Source organism: Zeus faber, assembly GCF_960531495.2.
Source record: "Zeus faber genome assembly, chromosome: 18".
In the NCBI taxonomy this organism is placed as follows: domain Eukaryota; kingdom Metazoa; phylum Chordata; class Actinopteri; order Zeiformes; family Zeidae; genus Zeus; species Zeus faber.
Window position 1 is genome coordinate 11,919,342 of NC_137210.1, and position 27,458 is coordinate 11,946,799.

The following is a 27,458-nucleotide window of genomic DNA, read 5'->3' on the forward strand; positions in this document are numbered from 1 at the left end:
GCAGAACGAGGCTGTCCTCAGGTTAGAACAACGCAAAAAGCGTGAAGTGAATGACTTTGGAGTGTGCCTGAGGAAACAGGAAACCAGCGCTTCTCATGTCCTGAGTTTGCATGGTTACTTCCAACCATGAGCGGCCTCTAACCGAGCGTGGAAGTGTTTCAGTTGTCTTTTCCTTTGCCTTTTTGCTTGTGTTTGGTTTTCTTTTGAAACAGGCTTCATCGGTTCTTGCTTTCCCAAGTGTGGAAGTGATTAGCCGTCATGATTTATTTTGGTCTGAAGTGAACTTTAAGCATCCGCAGCAGTTTGTTTTGAGTTTGAGTTGTTTCGCTAACACTGGCGTGCTCCATGTTCGATAAACAGCCTCTCTGCTGCTTCCTGAGTGAGTGGTGTGCTGCACTTGGTGATGAGTTCTTGACTGGTTTGGTTGGCCGTCTCCCGAAGCAGCAGCGGCGGCGGCAGCAGCAGCTATGTTGGGGCGGTGCAACCTCCGCCCCAGCTGGCCTCTGTGAGGGTGGAGCAGCCATGGTCCCCGCCGCCCGGCAGCCTCTTCAGCGAGCCGTACGACGACTCGGAGGATGAGGACGATGAGGTGGGCTACGCAGACCCTGTCCAGGATGACCTTTACGCCCGCAAGGTGGGCCTCGCTGCGCAGACCGCCGGCAACGTGCCGTACGACAAGTTCTTGCCAAAGTTTTGGACTCCCGAAGAGGACGTTCACATCCAGAAGATCAAGCTGGGTTCTCAGAGGAGACCCTGGTACAAGAAGATGCAAGGCTTCAGGTGTGTGGAGATCTTAGTCTGAAGAGAGACAGAAATCCCAGACATACATTAGGCTTAGGATGTAGATTACCACATACAGTACAGTAGTTTCTGATAGCTATCATACATTAGAGACACTGATTGTATGTTTTTCGTTAATCCATTAACACTAGTTTCACAGCACATAGTTGCGTTACTTTGCAACATTAGGGGCGTTTTTACCACTATAGTTTTAACTGCATGCCACCTCTTTGTTTATATTTCTCTTCCTTCCTGTGAAACCCTTTTGACTCAACGGTATGACTCAATATATTTGATCAGTTTTGCCATTTGTAACCAAATCATGCATTCTGATCTCTGTTCCAGTATAGTCAGAATTTTTCTACTGGGCTTTGGGTGCATTTTTCTGTAAAGACTTCTCTTTTTCTGACCTGTTTTTCTTTCCTTTTTCCTCTCCTTCCTTCTGCCCTTCCTCTGCTCCCACTCCCACCCCGTCATTGGGTTGCTGTAGCCATAAGAAGTCAGGCTACTCTTCCGATGACTCGGACTGTGACGCCAGTCCTTGGTTCTCCTCCGCCCCCTCCCTCTCAGGCCCCTCCCCCTCTCATTCCCACACCCCGGACGCCTCCGTCCACACCACCCGGGTGGTGGGGAAAAGGTCGATACAGCTGCATGATTGTGACGATGCGGGGATGTTCTGGGTGCATCCTGGTAGCATTTAAGAGAATTTAAACGGTCCCTTATCTGGGCTGAGTTTCTGATAATCTTCTCCCTAATGTACTAATGGCAGAATTATACAATCAAACTACTGAAGTTGCACTAATATGCTTGACGAAGAAGCTTGCTTACACTGATTTAGTCAGAATACATGCCCTTATTAATTACAGCCCAGTGACTCTTTTTTTTAAATTTCAATAATGAACAACAAAGTAATACTACTTCATAGCGATTGATCAGCAAAATATCGCTTTATTCAGTTTTAGTGCTTGTTTTGACCTCCTCCTCCTTTTCTTGCTCTGTCTCTGGTTCCCATGCATGCACTCATCACCTCTCTATCCTTTTCTCTCCCCCCTTTCTGCCCACCCTCCAGTCTTCACATTCAACCACATACTACCCCTCAGCTCCCCCCGACATATGGCCCTTACCCAGAGAGCTCCCCTTTGGTCTTTGCCAAAATGGACCCCACCTCGGGTCCCAAACTGGTCAAATGTGAGAGGCGGCCTCTCTTCGGTCGCCAAGACCCCCGGGAGCCCCCTGATCCCGTCGATTATGACAACATTCTCCCCGACCTGGAGAACGACGACATGTTTTCCAGACGGACCCTGGCCTTCCAGTCCAATGGAGACCTGGTGTTGATGAAGACTCGGTTCCGTGCTCGCCGACCGGGACGGTACCTCTACGCCTCCGAGCCGGAGCTCAACATCGTGATCCGTCCGGAGAGCCGCAGCGATGGCGGAGACGAGGAAAGCCGGTATCCGGACATCGAGCAGGACGACGTGATCTACCGCAATCTCCAGCAGGCGCGGCAGTGCCGACCACTCTCCGGCGCCCCCGACAACTACACCCCCATGCCCATCCCGGAACCCTGGGCTCTCCCTCCCGACCTCCAGGCCAGACTGCTGTGCCCCCCGTGTCCTCTTAGCCAGGAGGCAAAGGCAGATAAACAGCATCAAGATGGGACAGGAGGGGCACACCCCAGAACTGATGACATGCTTGTCCGAAAACTGGAGTCTTGTCAGGGTCAGGGGTCGGCGAGAGGCCCATCTGCCAAGCATATGGCTCCCTCGGTGCCAGCCTCACACAGCGAGGGCGACCTCCATAAGTGGCAGGCGATCAGGGAGGCCAGTCAACTGAGGCATAAAAAGAGACTCATGGTAGAGAAGCTCGCCACTATGAAGCTGTAAGAACAGGCTTTTATTTGTGCTGGCGGTGGTGTATTTTTATTCTTATAGTTTCCTCCCTGATTTTCATCTGAGTTCATCTCGCTTTTGGAACATGTTCAGCCAGAAGTTGAAGTGGTCTGCTTTGTACCGTATGTAGGGAGACCCTGTAATGCCTGGAGCCAAGGTGAGACGAGATTCTCATCCCACGAAGCATTTCCTCCTTGAGAAGATACGAGGCTCAGACTGGCGACTTGCACTAGTGCTTGCGTGCGGTTGCCTTTGGAGGAAACACAGCAACCTATACAGCAGTTTCATAATGAATTAATTTGGTCCCGCTTTAAATGTTTATTTACCCAGAAATGTGAGAAAGTGGATTTCCCAAGGGGGGTGGTTGTGTTAAAATGCCTTCATCATGGTACACATTGGTACAAAATGCAAACGTCGCATGGGGTGGGCCTTTCCGGACGCCATCACCTCCTGCTGCCTTATGATATAAAGTGTTCAAATGATTCAGCCCAAATGAATGAATCTAGTAAAAGATATTGTGTGTTTCAACATTTTCTTTATTTTTTTTTGCTGTTGAACTGGGTTTGCCTGTGATTATGGTACATCAATAAAGAAAACCCCGGACTTAAAGCCTTTTGTAAATCAAATGTATGGACCACTGTGGCAGCTACACGGACCAGAGCAGAGCAGAAGGATGTTTTTCATACAAACTATGAACGATACAAAGAGCGTTATTTTCCTTGAAGGGAACTTCACAAGGACATGTTTGCCCACGGTGAGATGGAGGGATGGAGTCGTGCAGAAGGGCTCAGATCTGAGCGATCGACCCAGTATAACCCAGAGCATGTCCTCGACACTTAACGCAGAGGCAGGAAAGTGTAGCCTTCACTGCAGAGATGGGCTTTCGAGGCCTGTAGAAATTCCGCGTAGCTCCGTCAGAACATGAAAGTCGGTAGCGTGGCAACAAGTCCATACGTCAAAGTACACAAATGCCACATCAAGGCATCAACGCAACCCATCTGGATTAGCTGAAAAGCCATAGTAAGAATGTAGAAACACCATGTTATCATTTATATCGGCTCGATAAGTTTTTACAGAGCCACACTTGTTTTGAAGATCCAGACACGTCTACACACCTTTCCAAACACAAAGCAGGTGAAGGAAGGTTGATACAGTGTTTTTTTTTGGGGGGGGTTTTTGGCCGACTGCGCGCTGCGCCGACATTGTATCTTCCCGAAAGTAAGTATAACCAGGAGAGTTATGTCTCGGGTCTTTACAGTCTTGGTTTACACAGTAGTTTAATAAGTTGTCTTGACGGGGGGTACACTGGGGATGCACAATCTCGTATACTTTTCCAGGACTGGGCTTCGAGGGGGAAATCTCACTCGTTGTTTGTTCTTCCTCTGGTTCCCCTCTGGTTTCCTAGACTGCCACAAAAGCCTGACGGTAGCGACGGGTGAGTTGATGCGCGGCCCGCGGAATGTGGCACGTTTGCGTTTGCTCTGCCTACTGCCGTTGCCGCCCTGCTGCCTCCCTGCTTTGTGTGTTGTTGCCACTCTCTGTCTCTCTGTCTCTCTCTCTCTCTCTCTCTCTCTCTCTCTCTCTCTCTCTCTCTCTCTCTCTCTCTCTCTCTCTCTCTCTCTCTCTCTCTCTCTCTCTCTCTCTCTCTCTCTCTCTCTCTCTCTCTCTCTCGCCGGCTGATAAATGCTGACACACAACATTGTGGATTGTATGGCACGGGACCAGGTTGGGCGTGGCTCCACAAAGCCCTATTGACAATGCAACAAAGTGTTGTGTACGGATGCAAAACAATACCAGTACGCTTGGTCATCCACTCAAACAGTAGAATGTGCGTCCTCACCCCAATCCCCCCCCCCCCCCCCCCCCCGTGAGTCATGGTGGTCAAAGCGCAGGTCCAAATCCCTGAACCGCAATCCTCCGACCCTTATCGCGGTACCGAGGCGTTGATAAACCTTGGCAGGTGAGCGACGAAAAAAGAGTGGGTTTGTCCGGAGTTTTAAGTGAAATCTTTCGGCGATATTTGGTGTTTTTGCATGACGTGACGGGGCTGTGACCACAGCGGACGCTGCCACAGCATGGCTATGTCTAACCCTGTTACAACTCATACGCTTGTGTGTTTTTGTGTTGGACATATGAGCTACTTGGATGCTAACACCTGTGCAAAATGTCAGATGTTGCCGTGTCTTAACTTATTTTTTACCAGCCTTATCAACAGATATAGAGCTTAAAAGGGCAATCAGGTGGGTTGATATCGTGGTATTATCCCCCTTCTTATTTGACGTAATGGAAAGTTAAGTTGGTCGAGGTCACTCATGTTCAACTTTTCCCGAACGGCTCCTCGAAACAGTCTGCAGAACCCCCTTCTTGGCGTTTAATCATTTTTCACTCCCCCGTTTGCCCTCTTCCCCCTTTCCCCGGTGTGGTCGTGCCACAGGAGCAAATCGATGAACAACATCCAGGTGGACCCGGCCGTCACCCGCCAGGTGCGCTACGAGGAGCTGCAGAAGATCCGCGAGAACACTAAGGACAGTGATGACAAGTGGCAGGATGTGAGTACTGCTCTGGGTCAGGCAACATACGGTCGATACGGTATCCGTCTTTATTCACATTCACAAGTGGTAATACATAAGGTCGTCTGTGTTGGGCAGATGGTAGTGCGTGGCCCAGAATTCCATTTTCTCATAATCAATCACTTTCTTTTCTTAAACGTATTGATTGGTTGATGGCAGACCCCGTCAGCTGAATGAAGTATCAAATAAGGGATTTATTTTACAAAACAATCTTACAGATTTCTGCTTTAAGCCTAGTGTAGTCACCGTAAGACAGGCAATATCCCTTGACTTACTCTTGAATAGGAAGTGTGCATACCTTTCCAAATTAAATCAGCATTGGTGAGATGAACAAAATTGTGGGTCGGGTCGGTGGTATCAGAGCCTCACAGAGAGAGGAGGTGTATTTCATGCGGTGAGTTTGGGCCTGCGGCCACGGGGAGAAAGCAGAGCTGTTTAGACAGAAGGAAGAGGAGGAGGCGTGCGCCGGTCGGCACAGCACTGCCCTCTAGCTAGGAACCGTCCTCATTCCAAATCAGCATGTCTGTAGTTAATCACCAAACCACAGGAATTATGCAATAATGGTTGCATGTTAAAGTAAGAATGGACCATATACAGTGTCTATAGGGAAGGATGGTATATTAGATTTTGGGAAAAAATTACTATTTCAATCAACTATGGGAATACAACATTTATTAAACGCTCTTTTGTGTTTTTCAATGAATTACAGGAAACCTTTAAAGCCCAAATATTTGTGCCAAAATGAAAAGAAAGAAGAAGCTAAGCGCAGTTCAACACTGTGATTAATGACGTCATTATTAAAACTAGCACAAGTTTGCCTTTCAGGACGGCGATCCAGTTTTGAAGGGTACAGGGTCACATTTTTTTTTGGGGGGGGGGGGGGCGTCCTTTTCCAGGTGGAATCATCTGTATATTCATGAATATTGTTGAAAGGGGGTGGGCGTGTTGAAGGGGGTTTGGTCTTCTACTGTAATTGAATGGTGTCTGTGTAGAGGAATAGATTCCTAAAGCAGCATTTAGGTCACATACACTGTCCTCAATGCACAGGGGACCTGGGCCGGGCGGAGCCGAAAGCACACAAATAGAACACCTACAAAATCTCGCCTTCCGTACTCCATCTCCCTCCCTCTCCCTCTCTCTCTCTCTCCTCTACTTCTCAACTTCACTCCCTTTGAATCTGCAGTTATTCAGTTATTCATTCATTCCTTTCAGCATATCCAGTGAATTAGTTGGGTAAAATTGCTGGTGGTTGGGGTTAATGTGGGCTTGTTTCGTTCCAGGACCTGACGAAATGGAAGAACCGGCGCCGCAGCGTCAACTCTGACATTGTGAAGAAGAAGGAGGAGAGGGAGCAGATTGAGCATATCACGTATGGTGGCAGCTCCAGGAAGACCAAGACCCTGAAGGAGATGCAAGAGGGGAGGTGAGGCTGAATGCACTCTAATAACTACATATTGTGTGGATGTTGTATTTATTTTTTATTTTTTGCCCTAATCCATTTTATTGGCCGAAAGGGTTCACACAGAATCAAGCACTTGCATCAACTTGTTGCTGAACATGGTATTATTTTGGCAGCTGCTTAGCCGCTCGGTCTCACACAGAGGAAGGTCTGTAGGAGACATAGGATCCATCCAGGGAGAGGGGATGTATTAACTCTCTCTAATTGTGCCTTGAGCCAGTGTGAAAGTGTAATCTAATCATGGCTCCCAACCTGCCTCCCCGCCACCCTCCTTTCTTCCCGTCCCACCTCTTTTTGCCCTCTCCCTTTCAACCTGTGTCCCTCTTTCCACCACTCACCTGCCTTTCACTCCCTCCCCGATCTGACTCCCCCCTCTCTCCGTCCCTCCCTCTCTCCCCCACCCATGCGCTCTTTGTGTTCGGGTCTCTGCCCGCCGCCGTTCCCTTTCATCGCTGTCATCCTTTATTGGACCCATTACTCCTGAATCCTAATCTTTTTGTCCCATGTCCCCCCTTGTCTGTCTACCCCCCCCCCCCCCCCCCCCCCACACACACACACTTCTCCACCCCCCCTGCAGAGAGACTCGCGACAGGAGTTCCATTGGCAGCCGTCTCAGCTCTCTCTCTTACCTGGACGAGGACCAGGACGTCTTTGACAACCCCGTCCCTTCGCCGCGGGCCCGCTCTTTCCCCGCCAGGAGCTACACTATCGACACTCCATACTCCTCGGAGGACCCTTTCCCCGCTCCCTCCTCCGTTCCCTCTCTGAGAGAGGAGGAATACCGCCCCCACTCCCCCGCCGTCGCGGCGTCGGTCGACGACAGGGTTGACCCCCCTCCCACGACGCAAGAGGTCGACCCTGCGGACCGGAACACGTCTTCCTCCTCTGTGGCCATCACTACGGCCTCCACCAGCCTCCACTCCACCGTCCGCAGCCCCAGCCCTCCAGCAGCCGTAGCCCCCATGGAAAGGAACTGGAGCCAGGCCCGAGAGGAGCCCTCCGTCACCGCAGCGCCCAGCTCCTTCCAAAAGGCCCCAGAGCCCTGGCGCCCCTCGGCGGCCACGCAGGCGGCCCCGTCCTCCGCTTCCCTCTACAAACAGCCGCAGCACAACTCCTTGGAAGCCAAGACTCCGGGGGTGTCTCGGGTTTCCGCCTCCCTGCCCAGGAGCTACCAGAGATCGGATAGCGCCAGGCTCACCTCGGTCATCGCGCCCAGGCCCTTCGGGACCCAGTCCACCCTCGTCTCCTCCCTTCCCCGCTCTGTCACCGTGAGTACCGGGACCGTTCTACTGTTTGATACTAACTGAAATGGCATTTGGCCAAAGGACATCCAGAGGACAGGATGAGCCGCTGTGTATTTCGGAGAAGGGAAATTGCAGCTGCTTGGTTTGTAAAACAGAGTTTATGTATTCGGGGAGAATTCCTCACAAGTCAGATCTGATTTCTTTGTTATGGAATAATGGATGACACTATGTTTTTCTATTTCTCGTGTCATTTTCAGCCTTCGCACTTTTAACAGTGAATGATAGACGACGACTCAAATTTCATTAGATCATGGTGATAACTTTCCAGATTGTAAATCAACAGTCGACTGTGTAATAGCACGTCAAGCCCAGACATGATATAGATAGACATTTCTGAACTTTTAAAAGAGTTGCATAGAGCCCATACTAACTCTCGACGTTGAACTACATTTTCTGCATTTGATATTACGAGAGACAGTTCTTTATTCAGGCATGTTTCAAATCATTCATTTTACTGACGAGCTCTCGACACTCGGACTCTCATCCGCACCGGGTCCTATTCTCTTGGCAGTTGGACGATGCTCACAAGCGCGTGAACGGCAACGCAGACCTTTCCAAGAAGTCGTCGGTGCCGAGCCGCTATCAACAGTTCATAACCTCAGAGGACGAGGCTCGTTCCCACTCCAGCTCGGCCCGCAGCAGCGAGGACGAGGAGAACGCGGAGGAGAAAGGTGTCGCCTCCGACCGGAGCGCGTCGCCCATCCCTCCGCCGGTCAAGAGTGAAGCCCCGGCCAGCCCAGCACCGGTCAAGGACACCAGCCAGGTAACTGGCAGCCCAGACTATAAATCGGCTCTTAGCTTTCTAAAACAATAGTAATATAAATGTTAACGATAAAACCTCCATCCTTGATAGAGAGGTGGTCACTTATACTGACTTTTCCCTAACTCCAACCCTCTAACCCCCCCAACAGTTTAGTTCCTGGGAAGTTTCTACAAAAGTTTTTTAAAAAGAAAAGTGTATGGCTTCTGTTGTGTACCAATAAATCATTTCGGAGGAGGAACAAAGACTCCTCACGCTCTGGATTCCAGACAAGACAGACTCCCACAACACCGACACACACGCTGACTCCTCTCCAGGGCTCGCGAAAGTCACAGTTCAGACGTGAAGAGGCACTCGTGTATACATGACAGGGAGATGTGACTGTGTGTGTGTATGTGTGTGCCTTTGATTTCCAGGACAACTACTGCGACATGCGGATCAATGTAAATCAGAGGCCCAACAGCGACAGGGACTTTGGTTTCCAGGCCAGCTGGGACTCCTCTGGGGCTCACGTCAAGTCCATCCAGCCAGGTAAACGATGTGTCCTCGCCCTTGGAGGCTTGAGGAAAACGCACTGGTACCTTTCGAAAGAAATATGAAGGGATTTGTTGTGAAGCTGTGGTTAAAAGCGCAGCGGCCTTCTTCCGTCGTGACTTGTATTTTAAGAAACCTGGATTGCAACGTTGGTGGTCGAGCCATGGAGGTCAAACCAGATGGGGGACCTTCAGCTATGACGCTTCCAATGGCCAAAGCAATGGTCCAATGGTCTTCTCTTTTCATCACCCAGTCCATTTATGTGTTAATGAATACAGTATTAATACCGCAAATCTTTTTTTCCCTTGGTTCAATGCAGTCAGACACTGTTGGTTGGTCCTCTGTGTGCCTTCCAGTAGGAGCCCTGTTGCAGTGGGTGTGCCAGGCCTATGTAGGGCAGCGTCTATCTGGGTCAGATCTGCTGAGCCCCGAGTCTTTTCCCTCTCCTTCTCTCTACTGAGGTCTCAGCACTTCTGTACGAGACTATATAGTTTATATAGTAGTATATAGTTTATACGATCAACCTGAAACTTTGATACGGAAAGAGGAAAAAATACCCCCTTGTTACCCTTATAAATTCCACTCACGCTACAATTGTACTCTGTGAAGCGGAGGAGAGCCAACGGGGTTAGTTTCAGAAACCTGTGCAGACATTCGGGAGTTGATCAAGGGGATGGACTTGTAATGTTACCCTATCCGAGCCTTCTCCGCCGGATGGTGCGTGCCGCGGGTTGAATGTCCTCCGTGTGGCCCCCGTGCAGGCAGCCCGGCGGAGGTGTGCCAGCTGCAGGTCGGCGATGAGGTTCTGACCGTGAGCGGCCACAGGGTGGCGGACATGAGCCACGCCGACTGGAAACGCAGCATGGAGGATGCTCTGCAGCAGGGCAGTCTGGTCATGGATGTACGCCGGCATGGCAAGAACAGTGAGTTGTGTGTGGGTGTGTGGGTGTGTGGGTGCGGGTATCTGCGGGTCATTGAAAAGTGAAAAAATATTAAATTATTAGCTAAATTGTTATTTTGTTGAATTAAAATGTTTGATACACTAAATCTACGTGCAAAGTTAAAATTGAGTGATTAGCAAAAAAAATTGCCAAAAAAAAAAAAATATGAATTGCTGGAAATCATTTGATATAGGTGAATATTGAATGGATAGGTTAGATAAGAGAGATTTTGTGCTTTTTAAAAAAAGAAAAAGTGTTCATAAATGAATATTACAAATGTCTTTAATTTCAACACAGCTGAAAAATATCTTAAAAAATAAAATTCTTAAAAATAAAATGTATAGATACCTGCAGATACTCAAGGGGGTGAGTGAGTGAGCGAGTGAGTGAGCAAGTGAGTCACGGAGAGAGAAAGGGAGGTAAAGGATAAATCGGAGAGAGGAAAAGGAGAGGGTAATCAAACGGTTAAAGCACTGTAAGGGCTGCATTCCTGAAGTGACGGGGTCTGTCACTCTGGCTTCACTAAACGGTGTTGACACTGTAAATTGCTCTGTAAACTGTTGTGAAACCATCCATGAATTATCTCGCTGCAGCTTAATGGTGAGGAGCATCATAGCTTATTTTTCTCCTGGCCTGAAGAAGGGAATGGACTGGATTTCTGTTCTGAGTCACTCCGTAAATTCTCCTCATCTGCATTTTTCATTTTCATTTTGTTTTGTCCTTTCTCTCCAGCTTTTCTCTTTCATCGTTTTCTCTTTGTGGAGAACGTGTCTGTACAGTGTCGGGCAGGACAGGCTTCCTCTGCCCTCCATTACAGTGTCACTTTCTCTTTTTCTCGAATAATAATCTGTCGGGTGCAGCTGACTCGAACTGATTGCGCTAACCTCTTTCTATTTAAATAGTCAAATTTGGTCTTCCGGATGGGACCCTGTTTGCAAATACTGCGGGGGTTTTGGTGGATTGTACTGCATGGCTGGGGAAGGTGGTTCCTCTATCAGCTGCCATTTGGGATATACGGTGGTGAATGTCACGGTTTCTACTATAGATTTTTTCGTATCAATTTTACTTTAATTGAATATTTCTATATACTGTCCCCTAGCCACATCCACATACAGACAGTACACACATCGTAGTCTTTGCCTTTGCGTTGTCTGCGTTGCAGACTGGGAGAGAGACCTTCCTTCCCCGCCATTTAAAAGCCATAAGACCATCAATCTCACCACTACGGATCATCCGATACTTCTAGGTGTCCCCGACGCCAGAACCGCCAACACCAGCTTGGATTTCACTTCGCTCAAATCCATGGAGACGGCAACGCCCGACAAGGCCCCCACCCACCCAGTCATCGTGAGTGACCTTGCATAAGCGAAGTTGACAGAGGGCCCAGTACTTTCTGTTTAGTGAAAAAGGAGAGAAAGATGAAGTATCTTCAAACTGAATAAAGCTCGCGCAGCAATGAGTCTGTATGTTGTTTATTTTCACAGGTCAAATTCTTTGTCAGGGTGTTTTATTTATTTGTTTATTTTCTTCAGAAAGTCTATAATACAGTGTTTTTTCTTGCAGAATATGGCGTCAAATGGACTGAACGGAGGTCTCAGAGAAGAGATGGTGACCATTCGGAATAAAGGTAAATGGCAGAGCGGAGTTTACCAGAGTACTACCAATATGTTTCCAATTCATAAAGAAATACTTAAAGTGGAAATCCGCCACATTATTTTGTTTAAAAAAAAAAAATAATAATAATAATAAATACTGTAGATAAATGATAATACAATATTTGATATTCTTTTTGCAATCACTTTAGTAAAAACAGCCATTGAATGTATTTGTGTTGTGAAAATACGGCACCAACAACAACAAAAAAACGTCAGTCCATCAAAGACACACTTTTGAGAAAACTGTCTTGAAGTGACGATGAGGGTAACCACGGATGTTGGAATTCTGGAACGTGTCGTGTTTTAATCCACCCAATACAGACAATGTTAGGGATTTCCACATTAAGTAGGAATCAGAAAAGTGTTTTTCACGTGATATATATGCTCCCTTTCCAGTCAGTAAACACTCTATTCTCTGACAATGTATTCACAGATTTCCATTTGGTTCGACATCCTCTGTCTAACTCTCCCTCACTTTCCGCTGTTCTCCCGTTTTCTCATGTAGAGTCAGAACCCATATCTCTGAAAAACTTAAAACGGAGATCAGAGTTTTTTGAACAAGGTAAAAAAAAAAAAAAATGCATCGAACCGACGCGGTGGGCACTGCTGGCGGGTCCCAACTCATGTCATGTGGCGCTTGGTGTCTCTGGGTTCTCTGTGTCCGTCCTCCGTCTGTGTCCCAACGTGGCTTCCCCCTCGTCTCATGTGCATGTCCCGAATTGGAGGAATCTGCCCCAACGTCGGGACTTATATGTTGTCTTCTATATTTGGAGAGGCGGATTCCTTTATTATTTGTCCTCTGTCCCCTTCAGGCTGCTCAGGGTGTACTGTCAGTGCGCTGGTCTTCCTCTGTGGTAAACAGGGTTGAGTGTGCTGTGACCTCTCACTTCTTCATCTGGCAAAAAAAACAAAAAAAAAAAAAACCTGCGACACTGACATGCTGTTGAAGCCAAGGGAGCATCAAGGGTCTGGAGCAGTGGTTCTCAAACGCTTTTCATATTTTCAAGGACCCTCAATTTGGTACGGCCACGGACCCCATTTATTGGGGTCCGTGGCTGTACTAAATTAATAATCTATTGTTAGATATGATTTACTCCCAAACTTCCACACCTGTCTATACTAGAGTATAGTGAGGGAGATAACAGTAAAACTTTGATCAAAACTCTCATTATTACTCTACATTGACTGAAGTCTTTTAAATTCAATAATGGTAAAGTTTAGGTATTAATCATTTTGTTGAGGACCCTCTGGAACCTCTTGGAGGACACCTGGGACCCTACATTGAGAACCAATGTTCCAGAGCACAGCTTCTCCACCTCAATAGGTCACAAAAGAACGACTGATTATTATCATTATAGGAAACAAATAGCCTCCAAAGGCTTTATTTTACATTAAAAAAAAAAGCACGACATGAATGAGATTTACATATTTAAAGAAGTTAAAAAGTATTAATAAAGTAGTTATTTCTATCATGATGATAATATTCGAATGTTTGAAAATTGTATTTCCCATTTTGTCAAGCTGAAGATGATTTTGGATGGAACTCAAAGTAAATAAAGAAAAAGATAGATATAAATATTTGTGGTTCAAAAACATATCTTTTCGCTCCAGTGGTCATACAGCATGCCAGAGATAAAAAAAACAAAAAACAAAAAAAACAACCACACACGCACGCAGATACTTTGGGGTGTGTGTGTGTGTGTGTGTGTGTGTGTGTGTGTGTGTGTGTGTGTGTGTGTGTGTGTGTGTGTGTGTGTGTGTGTGTGTGTGTGTGTGTGTGTGTGTGTGTGTGTGTGCGCGCGCAGCGTTCAGGTTCATACACAATGCTACACTCTCTCTCTCTCTCTATTCTGTGCATGATGTTTAAAGCCTTGCTGTTGCATTTGTATTGGAACATCCTCTCTGCATGGGTTAACTCATGTGTCCTGGTCACCTTGTCGTCCTTCGCTTGTTTGCATGCGGCGGCCAGGTTTCTAATCAAAAGCGCCTTGTTACTTCTGTTCAGTTTGAGTCGTTTCATCGCCAATTAAATGCCGCCGTTAGCGACTTCATATGTAGGCGTATGTAAACTCCATTTTAAATCCACTAAATTCAATAAATCGAGAGCTTTGTTAGCGCAGGCTCTATGAACACATCAATTATTGGCTTTTAAAATGTCACTTTAAATTATGAATTTTCACCCAGAAACAAAAACAAGACAACACATTTGACATTTTGACCAGCCTGTGAGCTTTGTGTCATTTATGATGTAGAGCCTGGAGGTTAGTTCATGTTATACTACAGTATTCCATGCCAGAAAAACATTTATTTAACGCTTGTTTTTTTCTTTTTTTTAAAGGAGGATCAGAGTCTGCAATATCTGATGTAAGTACACTTTACTATAACTATACTATACTATAACTATACTATACTACTTTACTAACTATAAAAGGCTTTTCTTCTCCAAGGAAGTTGGTTTTTTTTTTTGGTTTTTTTTCCGTCCTTAAGATCCAAGAGGTTTATTTGTCGCATACATATACATACGAGCATATATACAGTATATGCAGTGAAATGTCATTGCAACGCATCCAGAGATTATGCACAATAAGTTAAATGAAACTAAACTGAACACAATAGCTAACCTAATTACTACCAAACTAAACGTACAGAACTGATTTCTTAAACATAAATGCAGTTAGTAATTACAATAAAATAAAATCAAAATAGAATAAAATATGCCTCAAAAGGGTAATACAATGAGTAAAAATGAGTGGGGATACAAAATGGAAAGGGAATAGACTTATATATGTGGGGTAAGGTATTTTGTATACAGATATGTGCAGTAAAGTGGCATGTGAATAAAGTGAGGCAGTGTGTGCGGAGATATACTGTAAAGTATACAACAGTACGGCACAGCAATACAGTAACACCTAACAGAACAGCAATACAGCACAGTATGCAGTAACCCAGTGCAGTATACAGTACGTAGTACAGTATGAAACATACAGTTAAGACAGGCAGTGGGGCCCATGTGAGTGTCTCAATGAGGAAGAAACTCCATCTCAGTCTCTCTGTTCTCACTGTGTGACTGAGGAGGCGCTTGCCTGACCGCAGCAGCTGGAACAGTCCGTTGTTGGGTAGGGGAGCATCCCTCATGATCCTACGGGCTCTGCTACTACACCTCCTGGTGTATAAGTCCTGCAGGTAGTTCCAGAGGTACGTTCGGCTGAACGCATCACCCTCTGCAGGGCCTGCCTGTCCTGAGCAGTACGGTTCTCAGACCAGGCCGTGATGTTGCCTGTCAGGATGCTCTCCACTGCTCCAGAGTAGAAGGACTTGAGGATCCTCACCGAGACCCTTAATTTCTTCAGCTGCCTGAGGTGTTAAAGACGCTGCCTTGCCTTTCTCACCAGAGTGTGTCTATAGTCCATGTTCAGTCCTCTGTGATGTGGACTCCCAGGTACTTGAAGTTGCTCACCGTGTCAACAGAAGTCCCATTAATCACCAATGGCGCATACATCCTCGGTTGTAATCCCCTCCTAAAGTCCTCAGCTCCTTAGTTTTGCTGAAGTTAAGGAGGGGGCTGTTGTCCTTGCACCAGAGTGACAGGTCAGCCACCTCCTCCCGGTAGGCCTTCTCATCATCGTTGTGGATCACGCCCACCACGACGGCGTCGGCAGCAAATTTGATGAGGGTGTTGGAGCTACAGTAGGGGGCTAAGGAGGCAGCCCTGGGGGGATCCTGTGTTCAGAGTGAGGGAGCTGGACATGTGCCTCCGATATTCAATTTAATATCATGTTTTATGATATCACCCATTTCTCATTTCATTTTTTATTTGATATAATCATCACAATATCAAAATTCAAAAACAGAAATATCAAAATCCTTGGTATAAATTTTCAGCGATCCGAAATCAAGTTTTTAATGTCATTGATCACTACATAATGTGTCTAGCTGTTACTCATGGTACGAATGCGAAATTCTATTAATACATATAATTACATGTGTATGTGCATATATAAAATATTGGATTGATTCTCATTGTGACATGAAACGTGTATCCACCCTTTTCCGCAGATTCCCGTTCCCCCTCTGACTCTGTCCTCCAACCGCTGGTCGTGGGACCTGGATGAGGAGCGCAGGAGGCAGGAGAAGTGGCAGAAGGAGCAGGAGCGCCTCTTACAGGTCAGTTGCGGGCCCGTGGGTTGTCAGTGATATTTTTGGGTTCGCCGTCAGAGTGGGGGGGTTCGCTGTAAGGTAAAAAATAACTAAATTGTGGACTGTTGGTGTACCTCACTGTGTCTTATAAACCTTATTTCACAACATTAAAATTTCCATTTCCGTTTCCATTCCTCTGGATAATAATGTTCGCTGTATTTGTCTATTTACTGTCTTGGAAATCCCCCTTTTTTTGAGTCCCATCTCAAGTTTTATTTGTTTCCCTGTTTTCTCTGGAGGCTTTTGGGAGGTTTTCAAACCCTCATGACTGAGGACTTGGATTCAGCTGGTCTTTGGATGTAGCTTTGTAAAACCCTAAATAATTTGACTTTCCCGATCGTAAAAATACCGTGCATTGTAAGTCGCAAACCTCTCTCCATCCCCCCCCCCCCCCTTTATTTTACCAGGAAGTCCCTTTAAATGGAAAATGTCTTTTTCGAGGGAGACCTGGCCGAGGCAGCACTGCACTACAAGGTTACAAAAGTTATAAGATAGAGCATGTCAAAAGCAGACAAATGGAGCACGTTAAAAACGGACAAGGGACGACAGATAATCCAAAATCTAGCTCAAGTATAGTTGTTGATTTTTTACTAGAACTTTGAACCATTACGCTGCAGTGTGTTCTGAAGTTTATTCCGTGATCCGTATTCCATACTCCAAATCCTGGGTACCTGGTAGAGCAGCCATCTAGAGGAGCGAAAATCATTGTAGGTGTTGGTGAGTCATTGGAGATTACACAGATATGAAGGGAGTTCACCCAATATGGCTTTGCAAATAAAAAATATACCAGTGCTGCTCTCTCCTTAGGCTTAATAAAGACCAGGAGACCAGATTATAAAGTACACTGATGCGTACGTGACAATGAGTTGGGTATAAAGCGTAGAGAACTGTGATAGACCGAGTCAAGGCAGCCAAGTGTAGAGGAGGTAGCATGCATGTAGTAAATGATGTCACCATAATCTAGAACGCCCAGCTTATAACCTTCAGTTTCTTCTTTCGGTTCTCAATATGCACTCTAACAGAGTCACCCCTCCCAAATACCCAAGTACTTGAAGGGCGATACACGTTCAATCGCGTCCCCCTCCTAGGGTTTGAATGCCAACATTATCTGAGATCTGGGAGAGAGCTCTGGGAAAGACCATGAATTTGGTTTTCTTAGCATAAACAACCAGCATTGGACCATGCACTGAGACCTGCAGCTTTTGAAAGGCAGTCTGGAGCTCATCAACTGCCGAAATCAAAGAAGAGGCAATTGAGTGGACTATTGTATCTCCTGCATACAGATGCACTGTGACTGTATGCACGTCCTTCCCATTATTAAATATAAAAATAGAGAATGAGACAGGGGCTGAAATTGAACCTTGGGGGACTCCCTTAGAGATTTCCATGAAGCTGACTTGTGACCTTCTGTGTATACACTCTGGGTTTTATCTGCAAAGTAGTCACTGAACCACTCTATAGCCTTGAAACCCATACCAACATCACCGAGTCTGCCCAACAGCAGCTCGTGTTCGACAGAGTCAAATGCCTTGGCCAGACCAACAAACAGGGCAGCACAGGGCTGCTTGAGATTCTAAAATCTTGGTGAGGGTAGGAAGATTGGGTATAGTACGGTAGTTGTTTAAGTCCAAAGGGTCCCCACCCTTCAGTGAGGGGTGAACATAGGCTGCTTTCCACATTTTGGGGATGGAATTACTGTAGTCCAGAGGCTCTGATTAAACATATGAGCAATTGGCTCAGCAATAAAATCATCTGCAAGCTTTATAAGATAGGGATCCAGATTGTCGGGTCCAGACGACTGTTTGGCATCAATGGCCTTCAAAGCTTTACAGATCTCCACACTCGAAATAGGTCTAAAAACAAAGGGGTCCCTAGGTGAGTCAGTATGGGATAGAGGTGTCACAAAACTGGAGATTAGAGCTCTGAGACCCTACTCCATATCCATCCAAGCGCCCATCAGTATCATCTTTGCTCTTAATTTCCGTTGAGTCAACTAAAATGCGTTCAGGGAGGCCTGAAGTGAAAGTGGAACATGACAATGATGTTATCTGTTTCCAGAATTTTGTGGGATGGTTGAGATTTTCCGAATTCGATTTTAGGTAATATTCTCACTTGGATATTCTCGTCTGGATTGTGCATTTATTTCTCAAAGCTTTAAACCCAGTCCAGTCATCAGGGGAGTTAGTGGATCTAGCCTGGGGCCCGGGAGGGATTCCTTTCCCTGATCAGGTTCGATGGCTCCTCCCTGAACCAAGAGTCGTCGCTCCCAGAAATCCCGAATTTCTTCATTGGGGCGTGCTTATTGCAAATCAACATGAAAGAGTTCTGAAAATACTCCCATACTCACTCAACATCGTGACTCGGCCAATGTCACTATTGTACAGATCCTGCAGAAATGCTTGTCCTCCAAATCGTTTAAAATATCTTTATATCGTTGAAAACCATTACAAGGTTTGAGCTTGGGTCATTTTGAGACTCTTACACAGGCAATAGCACAACGATGACTAACATCATTACAGAATACTGCCGTCGAGGTGTACTACTGGGGCGCGTTTGTGAGAATGAGATCTAGTAATGTAGATTTGCTGGGTTGGGTTGGGCCTAGTAGGAGCATTAATAACTGGCGCTAGATTTAGGGAATCACGCAATTCCTTAGCGCAATCGGAGGCAGAGGAAAGCCAATCCCCATTTAAATCGCCAATGAAAAATAAATGTTGGTGTCCTCTTAACCTTATTTCACAAAGTCTCACTTACATTTCCATTCCTCTGGATTAAATTTATTTTATTTTTTTTGTGCGTGTGTATTTACTGCCTTGGAAATCTCTCTTTCCGAGTCCCATCTCAAGTGTTTTTTTCCACCCTTTTCTCTGGTGTCTTTTGGAAGGTTTTCAAGATTTTCAAGTGCTCATGTCCGAGGACTTGCATGCAGCTGGTTTTTGGATGTGGTTTTGTAAAACCCCCAATTTTGTCGTTTCATGACTTGACTTTTCCGGACTCTCAAAACGCTGTGCATTGTAAGTCACAACCCTCTCTGCTTGTCTCGGCAACGTATTTTTTGACACGGCACCCAGGCATTTATCTGAGTTTAAAGGTGTCCGAGAGCAGGGCTTCCCGTAGCTGCTTTCTCCTCCTCCCACGCTCTTATTCCCCATTGGTTGAATTAGCCTCATTTCATGATCAGCCCGAACAAGGTCCCCGCCCCCAGGAAAGAGCTTCTCCAGCTTCATCAACTCTCAGATGGTGCCTGACAAAGAATACACGAAAAACTTAAAAAAAAAAAAAAAGGAAAAAATCCCAAAATAAACCAGGTGAAGGTAGTGCATGAACCTCCTCTGCAGCCTCTAGCGTTCTCTCTCCTCTGGAGTTTTTGGTTGGTTCTGTCATTGGCAGCAACTTAAAAGAAACGTTGGATTTTTGGTTTTTAAGGGTTTCTTTTGTTTTATCCAAGTTCCCTTTAAAAAAAAATTAATACAAATAAAAACATTTTTTAAGACTTTTCCCAGTCTTAAATGCGTGCCCTCACATCTGGATATATTAATGTGTATGTTTGTCTCCCTACTCCCTCGTTTCCAGGAGAAATACAAGCGCGACCAGGAGAAACTGGAGGAGGAATGGCGCAAGGCCCAGCAGGAGCTCAACAACACCACAACACCACAACCACAGGAGGTGAGGGGAGAGAGAGAGAATAATGACCTAAAAACTATAAGGAAATTGAATAACCTAACCTAAAAAATTGCGATATACACCACAATTAGAAATAAACAAGAAGATAGAAAATGGACAGTAAACCTGGTATTATGCAATACACGTAATGAACAATAGGCAATTAGAATAAACCAAAAAAATTAACAATACTGTATGTGGGCTGCATTCTTGTTGAAACAATTTATTATATAGTTTATAAGTCTGTTTAACGGTCTGCATCTGATTAGAGATCAGTCCAATTTGACCAAGTTGAAATAAGTAGACAGCCAGTCCAGAACCGTTCCAACATCGAGGCCGGTGTCTGGTTTTCTCTGTAACGTTTTACCACAACATAATTGGAAGAGGGAATATGAATATCCTGGTAATTTGACCCGGTCATGTTTCATTCTGTTCATTTCATAGTGGATGTGCAGTTCTGTTTTGTTTGGAAGGAAATCAGGATGTGAAGTCACGAAAAGGCACGATGGGGCATTAAAACCACATTATAACCACCTCTCTTGATAATGAATCCGCCCGACAAATGCCTTGGAAAGGCACATGATGATTCCTATGATTTTCAAACCCTAATTATTTACTTATTACTCTTAACTCGAAAGTTTATTTCGTTATATTTGACTGGCTCGGCCATAATTTAATTATATAAATAGCCTGTATGTTTAAATTCTTCTCCTGACCTCCAGGTAGCTGCCCTGCCCCTCTCCCCCCGTGGCCAGCCCACCCCTCCATGGGAAGCCCAGCTGCAGGAGCAGGAGGAGGTGGAGGAGGAGAGGCGGAGGAAGGAAGAGCAGGAGCGTCAGAGGCAGGCGGAGGAGAGGAGGAGGCGGGAGGAGGACGAGCGCGAGCTGCGTCGCCTCCAGGAGGAGCGGGAGCGCCGGGAGAGGCTGCAGGCGGAGGAGAGGAAGAGGTGGGAGGAGGAAGAGCTGAGGCGGAAGAGGAGGGAGGAGGAAGAGCAGAGGCGGAAGAAGAGGGAGGAGGAAGAGCTGAGGCGGAAGAGGGAGGAGGAGGAGGAGGAGGAGGCGGCGGAGGCGGCTGCTGCGGCAGTGGCGGCGGCTGCGGCGGCGGCAGAGCGACAGCAGAGGGAGAGGGAGCAACTCCTGGAACAGCAGCGGCAGCAGCAATGGTCAGTAGAACACCCCCCCCCTACCCAAAAAATACATAAAGGGCTTTGTTTACATTTCGGCTTTAAACCGCCATGCCCGTGTGAACAGCTCACACTAACCCCAACATAGGGATGGACCCTCCCAGTGACACCCATTCAGAGTCCCAAACTTTAAACTATTAGTCTCACTAAAAGTCAGTTTAGTGCTTTTAGTTTAGAGCATCACAACTGGTATGTAATAAATGTTTCCCTATGATGAACATCCAATATGCTTCCATTTCTTCAAAAAGCAAAACTCACATTTAATATATATGGTTCTTGTGTATCAGGTGTTTGGATTGGGGATATTCTCAAATACAGATGCCCGAATCAACCCAGTGAACTTTACTTACATTCATTACCGAAATACTAGTACCGCTTAAACTACGACAACCAACAACCATATGACAAACCTCAGAGAATATCATCTGGATATGCATTAGTACATTTTAGACCCTTTTTTGTGAATTCATAGATAATTCGAAGAATATGAAGGTGGTTTTGCGTTTTCATCTTCTTGGTTTTACAAGCCCAGCTACACTCCCAACAATGAAAATGGCTTCTGTTGAATTTGTCAGGCCCCCCCTTAGCCGGTAACAGGTTGAAAATGTGACCCCCAACAGAATGCAGTTGAATAGCCCCGCCCCCTAGCGTTTAGCCTGGTGTCGGTGTCGGTCCATCCCTGGTGCAGATATAACCTGCCCTGTTGTCCATGCTTAACCGCTACAGCCACTAATTTGCCCGTGTGTGCTTTGTCCTCCATCTCTGTGCTGTAACCCTCCCCGCACGCTGCGTCCCCTCACCCAAGGGATGCTGAGCACTCTGGCTTTGCCAATGTCCAGTCTATACTATCTTACACAGACAGGTTGGTACCCAAGCATTTCCACATGTACAAGGGCCCGTCTTAAAGTGAGGGATTATAATAATAACCCCTTGTTTTGCAATCACCGTCTGGCTGCACGCTATCCCCGCTGAAATTGGACAAATCCGCCTTCAAGTCTTCCATTGTAGTTTCTATGGAGCAGTGTAAGCGTTCAGTGCTACTGACCAATCAGAATGGAGTATTCCACAATATGATGTACTTATGATTCCGTCTAATAAGTACCCACACTAACAGAGAGACTTGTTTGTGAGGAATTACGTGACAGCGCTAAAGTTTTGCACTTACTATACATTACGGCCAACAAAACAAATCAATCATTATATTTCTGGTTTGGTCACTGCAGCTTTTTTTTTTTTTTTTTATCGATCCCTCGCTTTCCTCAGGTAAATCTTGTAACATATGATTGCCTTTAATTGATTTTTGTCTCGTGATCCTTAAATCTCCATGCTTATTTAACAGGGCAAAGTCCAAATCCACGCCCGAGCTCGATGAAGTGGAGAAGCCAGGGAGGAAAGGTCAGTATTCTCTTCACTGGGTCAATCCACATTGAGTGATATTATAGATCGGCTGTGGAGACAACATTGGAGGTGCAAGTTGATGAATGCAAGAGAGAGATGTGGAGAGGTTTCGGAAAAGCTGACTTTTATGTGGGACTGGGTGATAATTAAAACAAGATACACAGGTTTGTAATTATTATATAGATATATACTTATTGGTATATTTCTTTTTTTTATAGCATACCTGACATTAACATATGATTCAATTTGATGAGCATATACAGTGTATATATCATTTTTAACTTTTTTTGTATTTTGATATATTTAATATTTATTATTTATTTATTTTATCATAACAGTACCATATACACTGTAGTTCCATTTGATGAATCTATATATTGTGTGTATATATATATATATATATATATATATATATATATATACTTTTTAGGAAAAAATGTTAATGATTTTATATTTAATTTTCTAAAAAGAAATTATGTCACACATAGGGTTCCTATATAGTCCAATTTGATGAGAAGGAGTTGATTTGGTTTTGTAACATGGGAAATCATGGGAAGATATTGTGACCTATACTAATATTTTGGAGAATTTTGAGCGATTCTCAGTCAGTTTTCTTTACATCCAACTGGCCTTTAAGACCGTATGATACAAACTGTGCGGCAGATGTTTTGGGGCCGCCGGGCGGCATGGCGCACTGCCTGCTTGAAGAGCAGCTCAGATGCAGGCAGGACAAGCGAGCGCAGAGCCAGCGCACTGCCTCCGAGCTGGAGCTGGAGAGGAGGAACATCCTGAACGCCATGAGATACAGAGACCCTGAGAGAGGTGGAGAGAGCTCCCGAAAAGCTGCTGCTCTCCAATCGATCAACCTGGATCAAGCCAGTTTTTTTTTTATTTTGTTTTTTTTCCCCTCCATTACACTAATTTTGACTTATAGCTGTTTCGATAATGTACACGATAATGTACAGGATAATGGACACGAACAATCGATACATCAGCCGAAGAATCAATCACTCGGCTACTCTGAAAATTGATATTGATTTCCTGTTACCTACTGGCATGTTTGTGCTCGTTCGCTGCATTTCTGGGAGTCTTTCAGTCAATCTGATTACTTACTGATTGAAAGAAAAGTACCCAATCATTTTTAATCGCTCTTGTCGGCCGCATGGATGATTCGATCATTATATATTTCAGAAATGCCCGACGTGTAAATCAACTTCCGCGCTTCCTTTAGTTCAAATGACCGCTTAGTTTGACACGCAAAACCCTTTTTTTCCCCTTGCTTGTGGTTCTAGCTGAAGGCATCGGAGGTGCCGAGGCGTCCTGGAGGAAGGGCCACCAGCAGCAGCCGGCGGCCTCCCAGGCCGAGCTGGAGAGGCAGCAGATCCTGCGCGAGATGAAGAAGAAGACCCAACTCCTGACCGACAGCAGCTGGATCCGCCAGAGGTCGGCCACCGGGGCCGGCGGCAGCAAGGAGCCGGTGGACCTGCCCATGCGGAGGTACGGTGCAGTGTGAAGTAAAGTCCATAACCGGGCAGTGGAACTCATGTGAAAGAGAAGATGGTCGGTGGATAGCTCGTTCCACCTCGGCCCCAACCGCGGACGCGTTGATCGGAGAAATAGCTTTTTGTTCATAATGGTGTTGGCTTCCATGGTGCAGTGTGTGCTTTCTGAATAACCTGAGACTAATTGTGTGACTATTAACTGTAGTTTGTTGGACTTATCAGTTCTCTTGGTGTCTGGCTGTCTCTCTTGCCTTGTTCCAAATTATTCACAAGTGTCCAATGGTAAAAAATTAACCAAATCAAGGCGTGGCAGAAAGACAGACATCGGTTTAAATGCTTCTACTAACCAGCTTAATGGCGGACTCGGGTTTGGGGTTTTTGGGGTTTGGCTTTGGCAGAGGAGAGTCTCTGGATCACCTGGACGCCCCCCGCAGCAACTCCTCCTGGCGCTCGTCGTGGACGCCGGGCAGTATGTCGTCCATCCCCAACTACAGCCGTCCACACTCGATGTTCTCCGGCCCCGGGGCCCGTCCCGGCTCCGCCACGCTGCCGTCCTCCAGCTCGGCGGATTTCCTCCGAGGCGGGGCCGGGCCCCCCTCGGCCCCCTGGGGCCGCCGGTCCCCGTCGGTGTCCCCCTCCCCGTCCCTGTCCCCCTCCTCGTCCCTCTCGCCTGCTGTCTCCCCGGAGCCGTCCTCCGAGCCGCGCCCGCCGCAGCAACGGAGCAGGTAACGCCCGCCGCCCTGCCAAAACGCTGCCTTGCCCAAAAGCTCCAAACATTGCTGCCTCTTACCTCTTTAACAGCTGGGTCAGATTTTGTATCTGATATAGTGTGTGTGTGTGTGTGTGGGGGGGGGTGTGTGTGTGCGTGTGCGTGTGTGTGCACACATACCATATCCCAATTTCCACTGCTGTTTGAGTTGCACTTCAACCTGGGAACGGTGGTGATGGGGAACTTTCAACTTATTTAACTTTTGTTAATGCTTGTATATGCTAATGATCATGCTCTGTTGTTTTGTTGTTATTTTGGCCTTCTAGAGCTGTCACAATTATTCTATAATTTCCAGATCGCAGGTATTGGAGCAGATCGTGTGTGTTATCTGAAAGCATACTTTTTTCAAACGTATTTACAATATTAAGCTGCATTTTAAATGTGTACATAAAGTAAGTAAATAAGTGAGTAAATATGAAGTACCAAAAAACTCAATTCAAGTATACTCACAAAAAAGTACAAATGGGTAAAAATATTCTTATAACACATTTATATAGTAAAAATATTTGTGGAAAGCAAAATGTTGTAAGTGAGTTTGTTAATGTGTGTTAATGCTAACTTCACTTTTTTTTCACGTATTACATTCCAAAACCTTATGTTTCCCTCCAGATTTAAGGGGAATTTTCAGCCTGTGAGTAGACAGTGAATAGTCTGTGTATTAGACGGGTTTCCTTCAGTTGGATTGAGGAAAATGAGCCGTCTACCTGAATGTTTGTTTGTTCCAAATAAATCTTCAACAATAGATAGAGATGCATAATTACAAGTTTTATTTTAAGGTTAATTAAACATTACATTTTTTATTGTAATTATTTGTAACTCCCTGCATCCTAGTTTAGACTCAAAGACACACGGTAGGGGTGTGTGTGTGTGTGTGTGTGTGTGCGTGTGCGTGTGCGTGTGCGTGTGCGTGTGCGTGTGCGCACGCACGCTCAAGTGCCTGCATACGTGCACCATCCGTGTGCTCGGCCTCCATCATGAACGTGCGTTCTGTATGATCCAGGTCAGTGAGTGGCAGGAAAATCTGTACTTTCTGTGACTCGCCGCTGGGGAAGGGAGCGGCCATGATCATCGAGTCCCTGGGGCTCTGTTTTCATTTGGGCTGCTTTAAGGTGAGAGCTCCGAGCCCGCGCCGGGCTTGCGATCGTCGTACTTTCCGGGGACCCCGCCCGATCACACAGCGCCCCTGCCCCCACCCCCCACGACCGTGTCCTTGCACTACTAACCCCGTGTCTGGTGGTGGATCGCAGAGGGATCTCTTCACAGCTCAGCAAACATATTCTCAGAGGCTTTAAACCCAACTAATCGCTACCTCTTTTTGTTGCTCCCTAACATTCTTTTTCCAGTTGCTAATCAACCGTGCAACCCCTCCTTGGTCTTCCCCTTCCTTTGGGCTCCTCAGGCTTTCTCCTCATGTCTCCCCCACAATTTCATTAGTTTTCACTCATTTCCTGGTGTCTTGTCCCCCCCCCCCTATTCCCCAATGGCTGGGTCTGTGCGGAAAGTTCAACCGAGTGGGTCTTTTGGTGTCGTCTCTTCGTCACTCTCCCACCGCCGACTCTCGAGATCAGCCTCTACCCCACTCCCCACCCCTCCGGTAAATGTCCTCTCACTAACCGAAACCCCCCCCCCCCCCTGCAGTGCATCGACTGCGGCTCCGACCTCGGAGGATCAGAAGTCGGGGCGGAGGTCCGGATACGAAACAAACAGCTCTACTGCAACACCTGCTACATGCGATTCAAAAGTGAGTATTCGGACTAAACCGCACATTTTGAGATCTAGTTATATCGGCGTGACCTCACCGCCTCCCTCCGTTTTCCTGTAGCCGGTCAGCCCACATCCATGTGATGTGACTATGCTCCAGCAGATCGACGAAGAGACGACTTTCGACAACAACCCATGAACTTTGCAGCAGCAGCGCGGTCCAAACCTGTGTGTTTTTTGGTTTAATGGTTTGGTTGGTTCGACCACACACACACGCGCACATACACCTATGCACACACGCACACCCACGCACACACACACACACACACACACACACACACAAGTCCAGAATTCTGATTTCAGCTTGTGATTGAGAGAAAAACAGAAAGTTAAGACAAGTTAACATGCTTATATTGTGTTAAGTATTATAAATTTGTACAAAGCATAAGGGATTTGCATGCACCAGTGAGTTTTTAGACGTTTTAGCCGAGAAACACTACTCAAGCGTTATATTGTCCGTAAGATCCCCTTTAAGGCAGATGTTTGTTTTGTGTCGTTTTCTTAAAGTTATTTGGAAGCTTTCTTGAGATGGACAAGTTTTAATGTTTGATAGAATTGGGGAGGAGGCACCGTCCATCCTCCGGGCTGTTCATGGATGGAGGTATTCTGATCTGGTGATGTCGTGGTGCCTTTTTTTTTTGTGTGGCGGAGGAACGTAATTTTGACAAAAAATCTATTTAAAAAAGAAAAGAAAAGTTGAATTTTGCTTGAGGAGCACTTATGGGCAGGAGGGAGGGGCGGGGTGGGTGGGGGGGTCGGCCGATAGATTGAAGATTCCACACGTTGTTTTTGTTTTCTTTTTCCACAAGACGAATATATATCTGATGAAATGGTTGTGAGGCAAAATTTTCTCCGTTAACATTTGTAAATAAATGAACCAAAAACACCCAAAATCTCGCCTGATGGTCTCCGTGTCTTTCCTTTTGTCAAACAACATCTGCTTCACATAACAACTGCCTCTTAATTACGGAACGTGCATTCTCTCTCTTTCTTTGTCTTCTTACCACACACATACACCGCAGGTAATCCTGTTTTTATATTTATAGTTTCTTTCTCATTGTCTCTCTCTCTCCCTCTCTCTAATGAAAGGAAT

General features: G+C 46.1%; 2 protein-coding genes across 11 annotated transcripts in view; both read left to right on the forward strand.

The window, feature by feature from the left end:
• Positions 1-27,088, forward strand: part of lmo7a (LIM domain 7a) — a 54,272-nt gene extending 27,184 nt beyond the window's left edge. Inside the window, exons 10-29 of one of the 10 annotated variants that reach the window (XM_080019603.1) lie at positions 4,075-4,104; positions 5,104-5,218; positions 6,520-6,662; positions 7,276-7,966; positions 8,514-8,765; positions 9,179-9,293; positions 10,058-10,219; positions 11,400-11,584; positions 11,801-11,864; positions 12,398-12,454; positions 14,231-14,256; positions 15,949-16,056; positions 19,663-19,755; positions 20,475-20,914; positions 22,275-22,330; positions 23,626-23,830; positions 24,234-24,560; positions 25,605-25,713; positions 26,243-26,345; positions 26,427-27,088. In XM_080019603.1, the coding sequence (XP_079875729.1) occupies positions 4,075-4,104; positions 5,104-5,218; positions 6,520-6,662; positions 7,276-7,966; positions 8,514-8,765; positions 9,179-9,293; positions 10,058-10,219; positions 11,400-11,584; positions 11,801-11,864; positions 12,398-12,454; positions 14,231-14,256; positions 15,949-16,056; positions 19,663-19,755; positions 20,475-20,914; positions 22,275-22,330; positions 23,626-23,830; positions 24,234-24,560; positions 25,605-25,713; positions 26,243-26,345; positions 26,427-26,449 (3,304 nt within the window). In that variant the 3' untranslated portion in view covers positions 26,450-27,088. Of the gene's footprint in view, positions 1-4,074; positions 4,105-5,103; positions 5,219-6,519; positions 6,663-7,275; positions 7,967-8,513; positions 8,766-9,178; positions 9,294-10,057; positions 10,220-11,399; positions 11,585-11,800; positions 11,865-12,397; positions 12,455-12,704; positions 12,747-14,230; positions 14,257-15,948; positions 16,057-19,662; positions 19,756-20,474; positions 20,915-22,274; positions 22,331-23,625; positions 23,831-24,233; positions 24,561-25,604; positions 25,714-26,242; positions 26,346-26,426 lie in introns of all 10 variants that reach the window. The other 9 variants (XM_080019605.1, XM_080019609.1, XM_080019607.1 and 6 more) reach the window with 9 other exon arrangements.
• Positions 1,455-3,695, forward strand: LOC307244453 (LIM domain only protein 7-like). Its single transcript, XM_080019622.1, has one exon. The coding sequence runs from the start codon at positions 1,791-1,793 to the stop codon at positions 2,661-2,663; it is 873 nt and encodes a 290-aa protein (XP_079875748.1). The 5' UTR covers positions 1,455-1,790; the 3' UTR covers positions 2,664-3,695.
• Positions 27,089-27,458: the final 370 nt, after the last annotated feature.